Source organism: Phoenix dactylifera, chromosome 3 (assembly GCF_051530095.1).
Source record: "Phoenix dactylifera cultivar Ajwa chromosome 3, Ajwa_hap1_PhDact_Kaust_v1.1, whole genome shotgun sequence".
Classification (NCBI taxonomy): domain Eukaryota; kingdom Viridiplantae; phylum Streptophyta; class Magnoliopsida; order Arecales; family Arecaceae; genus Phoenix; species Phoenix dactylifera.
In genome coordinates this window covers 56,097,142-56,113,781 of record NC_143192.1, presented here as the reverse complement: position 1 = coordinate 56,113,781, position 16,640 = coordinate 56,097,142, and the positions used below count along the sequence as shown (strand labels likewise).

The 16,640-nt window shown below is 39.1% G+C and overlaps 1 protein-coding gene across 1 annotated transcript; it reads right to left on the bottom strand.

Annotated features, from left to right (window-relative positions):
- Positions 1 to 5,342: 5,342 nt before the first annotated feature.
- On the bottom strand, positions 5,343 to 11,136 carry PDIL1-4 (PDI-like 1-4). The gene is made up of 12 exons (XM_008793311.4): positions 10,523 to 11,136; positions 9,940 to 10,069; positions 9,417 to 9,582; positions 9,211 to 9,329; positions 9,023 to 9,103; positions 8,246 to 8,332; positions 8,015 to 8,089; positions 6,976 to 7,044; positions 6,813 to 6,893; positions 6,602 to 6,736; positions 6,028 to 6,084; positions 5,343 to 5,896 (listed from the first exon to the last, which is right to left on the bottom strand). Exons 1-12 carry the CDS (start codon positions 11,071 to 11,073, stop codon positions 5,720 to 5,722), a joined length of 1,728 nt encoding a protein of 575 aa, XP_008791533.1. The 5' UTR covers positions 11,074 to 11,136; the 3' UTR covers positions 5,343 to 5,719.
- Between the last annotated feature and the right edge of the window lie 5,504 nt (positions 11,137 to 16,640).

Sequence of the window (16,640 nt, the reverse complement as noted above, 5' to 3'; positions counted from 1 at the left end):
TGGAATTATATGTAATTTCACTTACAGTCAGAAGATTGTGAGTGTTTTTGGAGCAAATATGTTTTGAAGCATCGATCTGCTTGTCGGCTTTTCAAGCATATTTATCGGGATATTATTTTTTATGATTACTGTACCGTTACAATATACTGTTTCGAACAGAATGTATAGGTTTTTCTTAATAATTTTTTTATGTTCCATGTTTGGAGAAGTTAGATTCCTGTCCGAATTCGTTTGGCATGAACTTAGCAACTTAAAGGGATACTCAAGTACGGTCAATGGCCAAGAACACAAGAAAATCTTCCCAAAGAAAAGAACGCAAGAAGTCCTCGACAAGCTTAACTACAAGATCCACATAAAAACACCTAGTTGCCTCCCTATGGAAAGAAAGTATCAATGGAATGAAAGTATCGATGGCACGAAATAGCATCATGGTTGTTCAGCAGAAGAATAAGCAAGAGGCCAAATGCCAAATGGTTGAGAAAGGCTGCATTTACGGTTATATTGGGTTTGTTTGAGAAAGTTGCATTTCATGATTATATAATGTTTTTATTTGCCTGAATAGGCAACACACTAGCCTCCTTCCAAGGCTCTCATAAGCATCTCCGTCGGTGGTCCAATTTGTCCCACCCATTGGAGCTTACATGCTTTCATTCTAAGCGGCTGATATCTGAATAGACAATCTGGTCGCTTTAAGAACATCGTATAGAAGCTTTGAGGTCCTCCATTCCTTTTCTGGAGGAATACTGTAACAACCTAGGACCTCATCCAAGATCTACCCAACGAATAACTGATGTGGGACTAAAGATGCCCATACGGATCCTCACATACTCCTTCCGTTCAAGTTCTGACGTCCTCATCAAGCTAAGGGTTCAAATTCAGTTAAATCTAATCACAAATACTAGTATTGGCCCGCGGTTTGTCCCAATAAAACCATGCTGCAGGGTTTCCTAGTCCACATAAGTTATAAGCGGATCTGCCTATAACTAGACCCTCTATTAAAATTTCATAAGCTCCACAGATCATGTATTCTGATCATCTAAATAGTTCCATTTTCTATAAGCTGCTTAGCGTCAAAAGGGGGGAAAAAAATTCCTAAACCTGGTTAGCGTAATAACATTGAACGAGGCATCTCTGCCGCTAGCAAATCCACTTCAGGTCCTTGTTTGCGTGACTACCTACCAATCTGATTAACTCAGCCGCAAACTAACCTGATTCGGACTGGAAAACTTGAAGGTTATTAGTTAGGTTCAGATATTTGTGATATCTTAACTGGTTCAAGTAATGGTCAGATATTTGTGGAATTTGCAGTATGTTGGAAGGGTGACATATCTCACTCACACCTTTACGTTCAGAACACGCTTAGCTTTGCTCCACCTACCATGAGAACCGAGTCTAACATCCAAGGGTTTTTAGGGATAGCAATGGATCAAGTTGGGCCAGATTTGGCATAGGTTAAAGGATTGTACGATTGTATAGCCCAAGTCGGTTGAGAAACCTGAACTCACACATTCACAACCCATTTATGATCGCATTGAAAGTATTAGCCCGTGCTCGATCTATTTATTTTACTTAAATCCAAATAAACTGAGAGAGTTAAAAAAAAAGGAAAAAAATAAGAAAATAATCTTCATTCTCTTCTAATATTATTTTATTTTTAATTATTTAGTCCTTTTATGATTATCACTATTCTTGAACTACGCGGATGACTTTGAAAGATTTGCTCAAACTTATATCTAACCTATTTAAAATTGTTGACATTAGCTAATTCATGTCCAATTAAATTATAAAACAATCCTCACCCAAACCTAGTTTTTTCAAAGTAGATTCAGACAAGTTGGCATGTCCAAGTCAAAAATTGCACTCCTATTATTTTTTTCACACTCACCACTTTGCCCTAGGGATGCAATTGGACCAGGTCAGCGCAAGGCCCACCCGATACTGCCTGCTTCACGAGAAGGTTGGCCAATATTTTTGTGGGATTAGCTGAGATCAACTCACAAACTTTTGGCGAGAATTAAAATTGGGTCAAGCTTGGGCTAGTCTTTTATGAGCCCGATAGCCCAACCCAGCCCGGCCTAAAATCTAAATAGCATGTACATTTATACTTGGCATATTAGTACGGAAAAACATAATATTATAATTATCTGTCGCATAAGCAGTGACACGAGTCATTGAAGAAATTGTCTAAATTATCGATTTAGATTTGGAATTAATTATAAACATCACTATAGAGGGGAAATGAGAGTAACATTTTTTTTCGAATTTTGGTTTGTGAGCAATTTGGATCGGCCCGATTGTTTTTACAATTTAAAATAGACGAGGTGGGATGACCAAGCAACCCTGCTATCGAGGTCTGCTCCGAGCTTGAATAAAAATAATGAAATAAAAAAAATGATGTTAAATTGACGGCTGATGATAAAAAGGCTGTGCGGCTATCATCAATTTAAAAGTCAATTTAATTAATTAATTAATTCCATATACTGATATGGCGGCGGAAAAAAAAAAAGAAATGATGGCAATTACTCTTTAACTCCAATAGCAGACAAAAACAGATTTACAATCAAACCAATATCATTTTAATAATAGGAAAAAGAAATTAGACTAAATAAAACTTCTCCGAACCTCTCTCTTTTTTTTTCTCCTGATAATAATAATTGATGATGATGATGGTACATGGTTTTCAGAGCATCTCCCTCCGGGTAGCGTAGCCGTACCTGGACCGCCGGACGTTCTCCCGTCGTTTCTTGTAGACCATGGCTCCCAGTCCCACCGCGGCCGCCGCCGCCAAAACCCCCACCGTGATCCCGGCCTTCTTCCCCCCGCTCATCCCGCCGGAGCTGTCCTCCACCCCGGCCTGCTCGTCGCTCTTTTCGCCGTCCAGGACGACCTCCTCGGCCGGCGCCGGCGCGGGCGCCGGCGATGGGGACGGAGTTGATGGAGTCGCCGGGGACGGTGGGGACGTAGGGGGCATCGGCCTTGCCAGGGGCGAGAATGCCGGCGATGGGGCGGCCGGACCCATCGCGGGAGCCGGCGATGGTGGAAGCGACTTGGTGGGCGATGTCGGGGCCGGGATGGGTCCTCCAGGGACAGGCGAGGGTGGGAAGTCGGAAGACGCGAGATACGCCTTCACGGAGATGAGGAGGAGGAGGAGGGAAAGCACTGCCGGTCGCGCCGCCATGGCCGGATCTACGAGTCTAGATCTGGAATTGCTAGTGGAGAAGGAGCAGACCAGATCCGGATCTCTCTGGACTCTGAAGTAGATCGAGGAGAGCGCAGGCGCAACAAATAGGAGGAAAGGTAACGAGGGGGTTGTGGGGGATACGTCGTCCCCTCACCGCCTTTTATGGGTGACAGCTGTTGTTGGGACGGTTGGATCGCCGCCAAACACAAGTTGGACCAGAGAGAGACTTCTCTTTGCCCAGACCGACCGTGTGCTATGGCCTGTGGATCCGGGCCGCCATTTAAAATGATGAACGAATCCTCGCGGATACTGTTCGGGGCTTTTTAACGTGACGAGCAGCAGCATCGTGGGTTAGGGCAAGGTTGGCATTGGTTTGTTTTGGCATCAGCCAACCTTGGCCTATTTTGGTATCAGCGCATTAGATATATCCACTGATGCAATATAACTGAGTCTTCTTTTCTCTATTAATATATATAACCATTATAGAAAGAGAGTTGGACTTGATTACATTTATATAAATCTCTATATAGGTCCAATCAAATCTATATTGGACAATGAATATCCTACATCTCCAAGCCATTAAATGTGATCTATTATTTTTAAACTACTAACATATTAAAAATCATGTAGTTTGGAAACTTTTATCTTATGTATCAAGTATTCAAAAAATATATATAATTTAATGGTAATTAGGCTATCCAATTTTAGATTACTTGATGTAAAACAAAGAGCCTTCAAGTCATATAGATTTTGGTACGTAAACAATATAAAAATAGTAGATCACATCTAATGGTTTGGATTATCGATATAGAACCCTATGGTTCAATCTAGATTTGATTCTACTTGGGTAGATATCCACTTGAGGATAGCCCAATCTAACTCTATATATATATATATCATTTTAGATTCTCTAACGAATTTTTCGAATTCAAATTAAATTTGCATCTCAGTTTCTATAGTATTACTGAAATCTTAACAAATCTCACCATAAGCCAGATTTTTGATATTCATATCACTCTTGATTAAGATAAATCATCCGATATACTTGCAGCAAGCAACAATGACAGCTATATTAACCATTATTTTATTTAAAAATTCAGTCCAGCTAAATAAAAAATGTAAGTCGTGGGATCTTGTGCCAATCAGGCGAGGATACCTAGGTGGCTCGCCCCTCGGTGGCGTGGCCTCAAATAAGGGGACCGTTAGTAACAGTTAGATGCTATTCTTCTCTCAAATGTGCGTATATGTGGATACACACAAAATATTAATTCCAAAAAATGAAAAACGTTCCAATCTAGTTATTTTAGCCGTTATCATGAAGTATCATCCTATGCAGGGGGGGATAGAATTCACAACATATAATTTTTTTTTTTTTACCTTTTCCCATATCATTTGGGCAATTATATATCTGATTCCGGGACCCTCTGACGCACAAATGGACCCGTTCCACCATTAATTGCATTTGAATTATACGTGTCTGAATTTTGCATTCAAATTCAATTAAAAACTACAAACTATGTCTACTTAAACAGGAGATCTCCAAAATATTTTTTTATTATTTCATTGTTTTTTTTTTTTTTGAAAAACAACATGGTCCATGAAGTTAAAACGCTTGTCGCTGGTTTTATTTTATATCAGTATTGGCAAGAACTACCAACTCCAACTCCCGTCTCCACAAACTGCGATCAGGGTTGGTCACGATTCAGGAAGCACTCGTGCCCCATGCCACGACTTTTCTCACGCAGCGAGTACTCACGTACGTCCCACCAAAACCGAAAAGAAGCCATCGTCAAGGAATTGATGCGAGGCCGCACGAGAGAGATATTTAAACCAAGGGATTTAACAACAGCGCGTCCATTCAGCAGAATTTTACAATTCTAAACCGTGGCAGGGGTTGAATCTTTCACACGGAATGATTTACCTCAGCACAAATCTATCATTGGATCGCACAATAGGCGCTCCAAGATCTGTGCAGGCAGAAGATAGAGATGTTGAGAATGCTTTGAAAGCTGTGTGGGGCATGATCCAATTGCCGCAAAAGAAGACCAATCATTCTTTCCTCGAAAGATTACAACCCGCACCCCAAAAGCATATGCTGTCAGCTGCTTACCACTTTCTTATACAACACGGTCAAAAGATCATCCCCCAGCTCAAAGCACAGTAACCAAACCAAATAAATAATATTTTACGGGAAAAAGAAAAGGAAATAGTAGAGTCAAAGGATCAAGTTTTAGCTACATTGATAAACTAGATAGCAAACACACTGAGCTGATTAAAACAAGTTTTAGCTAGTTTAGTGAACAACATGAAATAGATGAAGTTGCATCCGGTCAGCCACTGGTTCAAGGTAGAAGCTTTATTCTTGTGAGCTGCAGTCTAATCTTACAGAGGTATCTTCTTATGCTCAGGACAGTTAAGGGAAAATATAGGCCAACAAGACTCCAGGAACTATATTGCTTCTGAGATGCCTATCCCGAAATAGATTATGAGCTCTCCCAACTTGCTGGATTAGAACAAAAGGTTAACATATGAATGGTTCTACAACTCATCTTTCACATCTGTGCTGGTGCTCTTCTCACTTGCAGGAGCAGATGCATCAGTAGCACTCTCGGTTTTTATTACTAACGCTGGTCTCTGGAGCTTGAAAGGGATTGCAGCGTGCTTTTTGATGAATTTGTAGAATGCCACCACTGTTCGGTCTGTATCAACAGTGATCTATGCAAATCCAGAGAAAAGAAAAATAAATACCGTAATACAGTTGAAAAAAGACAAGGATGTGAATCCATAGTAGATCCCACAACTCAAACATTATATCATTGAACACTGAAAGCCGATGCATAACTAACCGGATCAAAACTCTTGTTCCCTGCTGGAAAGAAGAGCAGTGTAGGGAAACCATCAGCCTGAAACACATAAACAAAAAAAAAAAAAAAAAGAATTCAGCTCCTGAACTCAAAATAGATTATTTATCGAATAAATCATGAATTTAGTAGAGTATTAAATCATCGAAAACTTACAGCAGCTTGCCAAACAAAGGCTAAGAGAAAAAAAAGTACAGGTATGATAGGCATAACATCTACGATAGATAATTTTATTCTGATTAAGTATTAGAACAGTCAAATCAGTTCAGCCAGGCTCGAAAGCCAGACTCCAGTTTCTGAGCCACGAAAAGAAAGATAATTTGACCATGACCATGAAATACACCAAGAAAGTTCATTGATTCAATCAAGTCTAGGCTAGCATAAATCAACGAAATAGGGAATAAAAATTTAAATGATAGTCCACTAACTTGCAACAAGTCAACCCTGCAACCTTAGAATAAGTATAATGCTTGCAGGGCAAAGACATGGAAATCTAAAAACAATTTCTAATAATCCAAGTATCCAGCTTATTATAGTAAATATGAATCAGAAACAAGACCTTGGCCCGAGGGTGTTCGTTTGAGGTTCCATCCATTTTCGCTATGACTAGAGACTCAATCCCACGTACATGTTTGGCAAGCTTGTTATAAGTTGGCTCTAGTGCTTGGCAATGCCCACACCATGGTGCATAGATCTGGTCCAAACCTGAAGATTAGACCATGCTGCAAGTATGGGATGGCTTAATTCATTACTACAGAAAAGTCATTTACCTCAAGAAGAACATCCTTGGATTCATCCAAGACTATCTCATCGAAATTGTTTCCGACAACAATTTTCACATCCCCATCATTCTGTTTAAATACATGACCTATGCTTAGATCAGAGATATAAGGGCAAATATGCAAAAAACAAAGAGAAAATTTTTCAACTTACAGTTTCAGGTACCGGGTCTGATTTATAGAAGGGCTTCAGCTTATCTTCCAAGAAACCCTCCGCAAATTTCTGAAACAAAAGAATTGCATATCAGAAGATAATTCAATATATTTTACTTGAAAGTTCAAATAACATGAACAATTTCAGGAAAACTAATTGCTAATCTTACATAGTAATTTATGCAGATTGTAATCATGAGAAAATCGATATAGATTGTACGAATCATACTAATGTTCAATGCAGATTATCATTGTGTTAAAAATTGATACAGAGTGTCCAAGACATAAGAATGCTCAGGACTACATAATACCTAAACCCACAGAATTACTTCAGTTAGGTAATTATAGCTGAAAGTGACAAAAAAGGAAGGGGAACCAATCATAACCCCACCCCCACCCCAACACCCTCCACCCCAAAAAAAACCCACCAACCATAAAAAGGCAACTAAGAACTGTTGTGAGTCCGCATATTCGCACCAAAGACCTTCAGTCTGGAGTTCTTCTATTTCTTTTACCATCTTTTTTTAATGATAATTGTTCTTATCAAAGAGACATCTGAACAGAATAATCGAGCATAGGTTACAAAAGGTATCAATAAAGCATGCACTCAGACAATGTAACCAACTGTAGTGTCAAGTCCACCAATTTGTTAGCATTGTCAACATGCACAAGACAAACGTAAGCTACAAGCTTTATTCAACTACTTTGGGTTTGACGTGATTTTTGAGCACGTGCAAACTCGTATACTATAACATCCTCTACATCCTAATAATACCCAAGTGATTTCCAATGCTGATGCATTCCTGCTTTGCTTTGGTAATATTTCTTCCTCTGGCACAGACCAAAAAGACCAAGAACTCCAAATTTATAGAAAAGCAGTGAAGAATTCGGTTTATAAGGCACCTAGACACTTCATCAAGCTAAATTGATATCGGTAATATATGATTTTCAGCTAAGAAATCAAATAAGCATGATTTGGGCATGGAATTATCTAATGGGTGCACTTGAGCATATTAGAGACGCATGAAGGGAAACAAAACCTTAACGCTCTCAAGTGTCACTTCACCATCGAGCATGTATTTCTTAGCATCTTCATTTCCTGTATATGCCAAAACCTGTCAAAATTGAATGATTACAGAATTGATAAGTCCACAATTACATTGTTTAGGTTTCATCTCTTCAACAAGACGAACAAAGTTTTCAGTAAAGACAATGCTCACTAATCTATAATGCATACATAGTTGAGAGAGAGAAAAAAAAAGAGGACTTACTTGCGGACCATATCCAGTCACTCCGAAGTAATCCGAAACTGGTTTACCAACATCCTCATCATCCCTCTCCACATATACAAAGATGAGCTGCAACAAATATATGAAACGTTAAGAGCTAAGCTCCATAGAACAAACAGCATTTGGCATAGACAACAATCCTACAAAATGGCATCAAAGCCCTCACCCCAATACACACAAACAAAAGAAAAGGAAAACTTAACTGAAAAGGATGAGCAGGAATGCAAAAACACATTATAGACAATAAAATAATATCACAAATGGGCCAGGTATTTGTTTCTTATATTTGGAAAAAATGAATAAAAAAGTCTGCAAAGTAAGACATACTATATGCAGCAAACTGGAGGGCATCCGAACTTCATTCATTTCAATTGGGCATAGGTTCTCATAAGAAAAGTAAACCTCAATCAGCTAGACATGGATCTTCATCCTTAAAAACAATTAAAAAAAATAAAAAACCAATTCTAAAAGAAATGCTTCTCTTATATCCTACCACAAAGGTATCTGTTTAACTACACAAAATTGATTTTGTACATGTCCTCCCAGATATGCAAACCACTACGTAGCAACCTTGCAGCAGACAAATGCTTCAATTGAGGTAAGAAACTGCTTTAGCTCCAGTAGAAGGATTAAAACAATAGATACCTCAAAAAAAGGATAGAAAATATGCCAAACTAAAGCAAACAAATGCTCACCGTCCAAAAAATTATCAGACAGCTAGTCTCAACAAAACACTGTGCAGGAATATTTAACACTTACCTTTCCCTTGAACAGCTTTGCTGCCTCTTGGAAGGCTGGCATGACTTTCTCAGTATCATTTGACACAGCAAAGAGCAAAATCTATCAAAATACAAGAGAGAGGAGAATGACATCAGAAAATTGAAATCTTGGTACACAAAATTTTTTATTAAATAATAACACATCAACATCATGCCAGCATGACCTACCTGTTTTTTAATTGGATTATCAAAAATAAGTGGAGCAGTTTCTCTGGTAAATGCGTTAACCAGAGGAAGCTTATTCGCAAAAACAAAATCAACAATAGCTGTCTTAGTAAACTGACCATCTGCATAAAGTAAAATGAGGAACCACCTTTAGGCATTATGCCAACATTTATTTTTTTCAGAAATCAGAACAATTACGATAACCATACCAAAGTAGGACAGTTTTTCTGCCTCCTTCTTCAGCAACACCAAAGAAGGACGTTTAGCTTCGGGATTGATATGAAAAAGTTTTGCAACATCAGGGCTAACAGTTTGGTAAAAGTTGGCATCATCTTCAAGTTTGGAAGCAGCGGCAAGCTCCTGACTATCAGCACCCTACAGTAATCCAAAAGGAGATGAACACTAATCTTAGACTTTGAAGAGAGCTGACTGTTTAAAATTCAACGTTTTGTGATGCTATATCAAGTTCAGCAAGATGTTATGGTGCGCCATGATATGTCAAGTCTTTTATAAGGGACATATATCTAACCTTCCAAACAATTCTTAGTTCAAGTTCCAGCAACTAAACGTCAATTACAAAAATTCCAAATAGAGTCAAATATAAATTCAGTAGATTTCTTTTGCCTGAAAAATATAACTAAATCATAGGCGAGTCCTGAATCTTCATTTATTAAATTTCTACAATAATATGTAATGAGTTGCAGCAGGCCAAAGAAATAAGTAAGCAATTACCACAAGCGAGTTGAGAAAGCCCAAAACAACTTTATTCTCAGCAGTCAGAATCTTCTCTGCTTCTTCAACTGTTGTTATGTTCTGGATTCCAGGTCCAATCTTCTTCTTGATCCAGGTTACAATAGCATCTCTGCAAAGGAAATAAAACACAGAGCACTCAGCAGATATGATAAATTATCATTTACATTCAAAATCTTCTCTCCTTTGTCCTTTATGCAGGTATTTTCTGGGACAGTATTACATTAGAGTTTCTCTTTTTGATACAATGGAAGCAATATAAGTACCCCCAACGTTTTTAGCCAGAGATCTATGATCTTGAGATCCACAAAACTAGCTACGAAATTAAATAATTCTTTCAAGCCACAGAGCCAGATTCACAAATCCAAAAAATTCCACAAAACCCCTAAACCCTAGAAAAAGAAAAAAAAATCCTTTTCAAGGCGAGAACGAGGAAAACGATGAAAGAAGGGAAAAGAAATTAGAGGATGAAAATTAATATAAAAAATCAAATCAAATCAGGTCCAATCAGAACAGATCGAGCAAGAGGGGATCGTCGGATCTGAGGGAGAGACAAAGTCTTTACTTGGTCCGCTGGCCGGGGTAGTCCTTGTGGACGCCGTCGACGAAGAAGTACACGGTGGGGAAGCCCTGAACCTCGAACTTCTGAGCGAGCTCGTTCTCCTCAGTGGCGTCCACCTTGGCAAGCGCCACGTCCTCCCCACGGAGTGCCGTCGCTGCGGCCGCGTACTCCGGCGCCAGGGCCTTGCAGTGGCCGCACCACGGCGCGTAGAACTCCACCATCACGTGCCGGCGCTTCCCCACGAAGTCGCTGAAATTGGCATCCGTGAGCACCACTACGTCCGTCTCGTCGATCGCCGGCAGGCCATCATGGTCCGAGTCGGCGAATCCCTCGTGGTCCTGTCCCTCATCATCGTCGGCCTCGTCTCCGGTATATTCTGGGAAGGCGTCATCGGATCCGGGGAAGCCGTGATCGCCGACGTCGTCTTCGTCTTCCTCGAGGAAGCTGAGGTCTTCCTCAAGGTCGAGATCGGCGCCGCTTTTGGCGGACACGCCATGGACGAAAAGGAGAGCTGTGATTGCTAGGGCGAGGAGAAGAACCCGAGACGATGCCATCTCTTTCTTTTCCCTGAGAGCGGAGAGTGAGAGGGGGGTATTTCAAGGGAGGAAGGCGGAAGGGACGTGGGGGCACAGAGTGCAGGATGTACTATATTGATACATCGGTACGTGGCAAATTTTCGTTGGCTTTGCAAATCTGACTTTGTGCAATTTAGGATCGCAGTATGCAATGTACACGTCATGTTGCATGCGTGGCGATAAGTCATTGGACATGCGCGGTAGAGATGAAGACTCGGACCATTCGTGGATGGACGCGTGGCATTTGGGTGGTGTTGTGTCCAGAATGCGGAATAAACGCGGACTTGATGATAGTGGAGTTGGACCTTCTGTGGTACAATGGACGGTCTACGATGGGCGCAGCGAGTGCAAATCTTGCCAACTTTTGCACTCCGTATGGCAGCGAGGGCAAATCCGAATCAAAATTCAAAATTCAGATCCAAATTCCAATGGGTCCCACAAATCGAGGCTTCCGGTCCCGACGGGGATTTGGAGCGAGCAGCAGATGTCTAATTTTGGAGGGTTGGTTTGTATCTTTCGCACAAAAGAACGGTTGATTTTTTTTTTTCCGCAACATCTACCATTCAAATCCTATATTGCACATCTTTTAAAGCACTTAATTTTTTTTTTTTTCATCCATCTGTATAGATTTTTAAATAGCCATTGTACAATCCAATAATTGGCATTGTGAAAGAAGACGAATTATTTTTTTACATGACATATACAACCCGAACCTATTATAGGGGACATGAAGGTGAACTTTGGTTGGATGCCTTGCCACCTTAAGTAAGGGGTAGGGATTGGATTCCCCATGATACTTGTGCCATATTGGCATGCATTTATCTCATAATTATATACTGAAAAGATCTTGAATGATTTACAGCCTCAAAAAAAATTCAAATTACACTTCATAATTAGTATTTGTTTGGATGAAGTTTCGGATTGTTATAAATAGTATCATAATGAATCTAGCTCATAATCTATATGGATTAAGAGACATGAGTCCTTTTGAAGTTGAGTATAAGCCGATATATTCTGTTTATGATTGAATTGGATTGGAAATAGATTAATAGCATGGTGAGAATGGCCCGGTTTAAACAAGGGAGGTATAAGAATTCGTGTAGGTTTGTATTTAGTCCCAAAGTAAAGCTTCGGCCCTTGCTTGCTTATTACATTAAGTCCCAGTTCTATGAGCAGTGGTTCAATCTGCTTGGGACCTAAAGCTCCAGATTGGGTGGGTTGTGGTGGGATGTGAATAACCTCTCTAGTCTCTGGGGAAAAAAAGGGGGAAATATGAAATGAAGAGATAAGATTGGCCTCCAACAATGTCCATGCAAAGGAAACAAAATGCATTTTGGGAGATAATTTCTGGTACATTAGGATTGCTTCCAAGCTGTTTGGTTGATTGGTTCATGAAGATCATCTGGCCTACTCGCAACAAGTTTTAGCCCCCTTACTGATCATGAAGATCCTCAACAAGTTTTAGCCACCTACTGCTCATGAAGATCATCTGTGTCCTCTTCTTGTCCCATCTCTAGTAATAACAGTTCTTCTAGGATGCTACAATAGTTATGACCATGCAATGGGCTGCTTACATTCATTTTGGGACCATCATTCGTTATGTGTGCTTTGGTTTCAAATTCTTCTCGGTTCTTATTAAAACCTATATAAAGAAAAATCTACCTAAACGATAAAAACAAATAGGGCTCGTTTACTGATCTACCCTCCAAGCCCCTTTTAGCTCCTCCTGGGTTCTCCTCTCTTCACCTCCTGGCAACCGAATCAAAGGCTTCATGTCATAAAGACATATTAGCTAAGCATCCAGACGAGCCCTAAAGGTTAAAATAAGTTTTGTCTGAGCTATTGCGGTGGAGCTTGGGGCATATGGAGCCCTTTTTGGGTGGTTGGCCACCCTCGCAGGGAGAAAATATTCCAAATTCCAAGGCAAACAATACTAAATACCGGATCACAGCACAAGAACTTCCATGTGATCTTGCATCGTTCAGCAAATTGCTTAAGGAGTACGGAATCCTTGGTCAGCTCCAATGTTGCAATCTGCTCAATGCTTGCAAAGGTCCAAAATTCCAGTTCACTGAGTGTCACGTAGTGTTAAAATAAAAGCACACAATCAGCCGAATCTGGCCGGTCCACAACGTATCTTTTGGCATGATTGTATACAAATAAGCATAGAGGCACGGGTATTGTCCATGTAATTAGAAATCACGAGTCCAAAATAATTGAGGCAGGAGGACGGTGCACTTTCGAGTCATCTATTCTGAAGAACTCATGATCGCATGGGAGGATATCTCCTATACGAGGCGAGTTCTAGAGGCTCGATGTATCATTCTAGAGGAAGACTCAGTGCAGATGGTTGAGTGGATTCTACAGAAGGGGTCGGAGGCTTTCGCCCATCCGTTTTTAGAGGACATCCGGCTGTTACTGTTTGAGTGTGATGTCTTTCAAGCTATTCATGTGTTTCGAAAGGTAAACGGAGCTGCTGACTTTGTTGCCTCTTTTGTTGCTCATCATTCTGAAAAGACCTTATAGACCCGATGCGTACCATGTCCCTCCACCGTTGTGGAGTATTTTGTATTTTAATTTAGTTGGACATGCTCATGGGGGGTTAGTATGAGCTGCCGGTAAATAAAAAAAAAAGAAAAAGAAAAGAAAAAACATATTTATTCCAGCCTAGAGTAACGCTGACAATTTCATTTCCAGCACTCGGGCAATTGCGTTTTCGCTGTCATGCTTATGCTTTTACGGTGCAGCAGACTGATACTTGGGTGAGTTAGCATCCATAATGGCTGCATATATTCATAAGCCACTCTTCAATTGGATTTTCACATTATGTCAGCTTTACCCCTGTTATTGAGCATTTTTTTTCCAGACATGAGAAATATATTTCATACTGAAAAATGGTGCTGAATGATCCACTTTTGCTGCACTGAAAAAACTGTAGTCTTCAAATGATTGGCTTTAAAATATCGATAGCTATCTTACAAATAGCAGAGACCATACAGGACATATTAAACTGTACACATATATGAGCTCCCAAAAGCTGGGTCTTTTCCATTCACCCCAACATGAACAAACTTATCCCATCAATTTTAGAGGGATTTTCTTCACCTATGTTCCAACGCCAATCTATTTGATGCTTAGGCCTCGTTTGATAGAGCAGTCAGCAGTAGAGCTTTTTGGAATAGAACTTTTATAAAAAAATTATTTGCTATTTAATAACTATATTTTTAAAGTACTGTGAAATTTTAATATATTTGGTAAACAAACTGAAAAATAACTTTTGGTATAACAAAATAACCATATAGGATATTGCATAGTATTATACAATAGAGCATAATAAAATATAATATATATTAATACATAAATATATGATATAGTATAATATTACTGTAATATGATATAATATTATTATAATATAGTAATATAATATTGTATACTATAACATAATAATATAACATAATTTGATATTATATAATATAACATATCAATATATTATGATATAATATTATATTATATTATATTATATTTGTAGTATGATATAATAATAATAAAAGTATAAAATATTATAATTATTACCATATATATTAATATTATCATTTTATGTAATTATAATATTTTGTTATGGGTATTCTTGTCTAAAAAAAATATAAATTAAAACAACTTTCCGACACATACTAAAATTGTTTTTCAGAAGAAATTCCATTTTGGAGCTTCTCAAGAAGCTATTTTAGCTTTCTAGCAAAGCTAAAATAGTTTTTCGATTTTTTTATCAAACACTCTTATTCCATCTAAAAGTACTTTTGAAGGGTTAGAAAGTGCTTTCTAGCCTACCAAAAGCTCTGCCAAAAGAAGCCTTAGTCTCTTTGAATTCATTTCTTCCGGTTCCCCATCTAGTTTCCTTTTCTTTTCTCATCTTTCTACCCTATTAACTTGTATTTCTTGTAACCTTTTGCTGCTCCAATGTGATGGATTTCTTATATAAAGTAGTTACAATTTAATTAGCATTTTCGCTCGCATTGCTTTCAAGTTTTGTCAGAAAAAATGGAGCAGTAATCTTTCTAGCCATATCGATAAATTTGGATGCATGCCTATCGACACTAAGCACAGATGAGAGACAAAATGTATTTCTTATTATAAAAACAAAAATTTCTAATACACCAGAGCTGTGTTTGGTTGCTAAATAGTTAACCATCCCTGGGATAATTTTAGTCACCGGTGCTCACCTATTAACCAGCTAACCAGTGAATATAAGTTGTTTGTTGTTTGGTTGGTATTCTCTATCCACCAGTAATGCTGTCTTGTTAAAATAATAATAATAATAACAATAATAATAAAAGGTTGGTAATAAAGAAACGGTAAGAAATATCATTAAGGTAGAGAAATAGGGGCTGGAAGGGCTGAAGGTGCGGTTGAAGTACTTACTTATTTGACCCTCCCCCAAAAATAACTTTTAACGTGATTATCTATCTTTTTGGCCCATCGACTGGATAAAATTATTCATGCTTTTGGGCATTGTATTTAGCTGATTAGTTAGAAAATCTTATGTTAGCCACTTCCTAACCAGCATGCAAACATAGCCTAGGATTTTAGGGACTCTCAAGTCCCAGATGAACATCTGATGTTCGCTGCTTTAAAACCGGTTCCAGTTCCAGCAGTCGCATATATCCTTCTCATTTTTCATGACGCCTTCTGTCCGGTGGCCATGAGAATATGAGGTCCAAGATTCAGGTTTCTGCAGCCTGCTGTTCCTGAACTTAAAAGACCTAGAGAATATTGAAAGAGGCTGGTTCTTCATTCCCTCAATCTGATATCAAACATTGCGGCCTCTTGCTGATGCTAATTGCAACCTCTGAAATCTCTGCACAGCAGTTTTGGCCTTTTATCAGCAGCATCCCTGCAATAATCCTGCTATGTTTTCCGAGCCAGAATCAAGACATGGCACTAACAGCATGCATTCCGAAGTGAGTCTTTCTCAAAACAGATTGAACTTAAACACATGAATTTTTATATCCAGCAATTAATCAAATTAACATTCACGCCATGAATTTAGAGACCATTGGTACCGTGTCAGCCTGGCATGAAACTATACCAGTGCAGGTGCTGCGATGCCGAAACCATCCATATCGGTGCGTTCCCAGAGTAACAATGCATATATATACTTCATAGAGGTGGCAATTAGCATGTTCATGTCGGATCGGGTTGAGATCACACATCATGGTTCATAGACCCGAATCGAACCCAATCCGCCATGGTCAATAGTGACCAACTTAGACCCAACCCACAGCCAACCTGTTGGCCCTCCATTTTGTGGTCCAAGCCCATCTAATTTGGTCATTGGCAGGCATTTGTCATGGTATGGATGGATTATTATTTTCATCATAATATCATCATCATCAATTTCATGACCGTAGTCAATAATTTTTTTTTGTCAAAATCTTATTAACGGTCTCAGCTCTATCTCCATCTCTCCATCTAAAGATATATATGGAATTTCGTACTAATCTAGACAATCTCTGTTGAAGCAAGTGGGACTTCTGTGCATTCAGCAG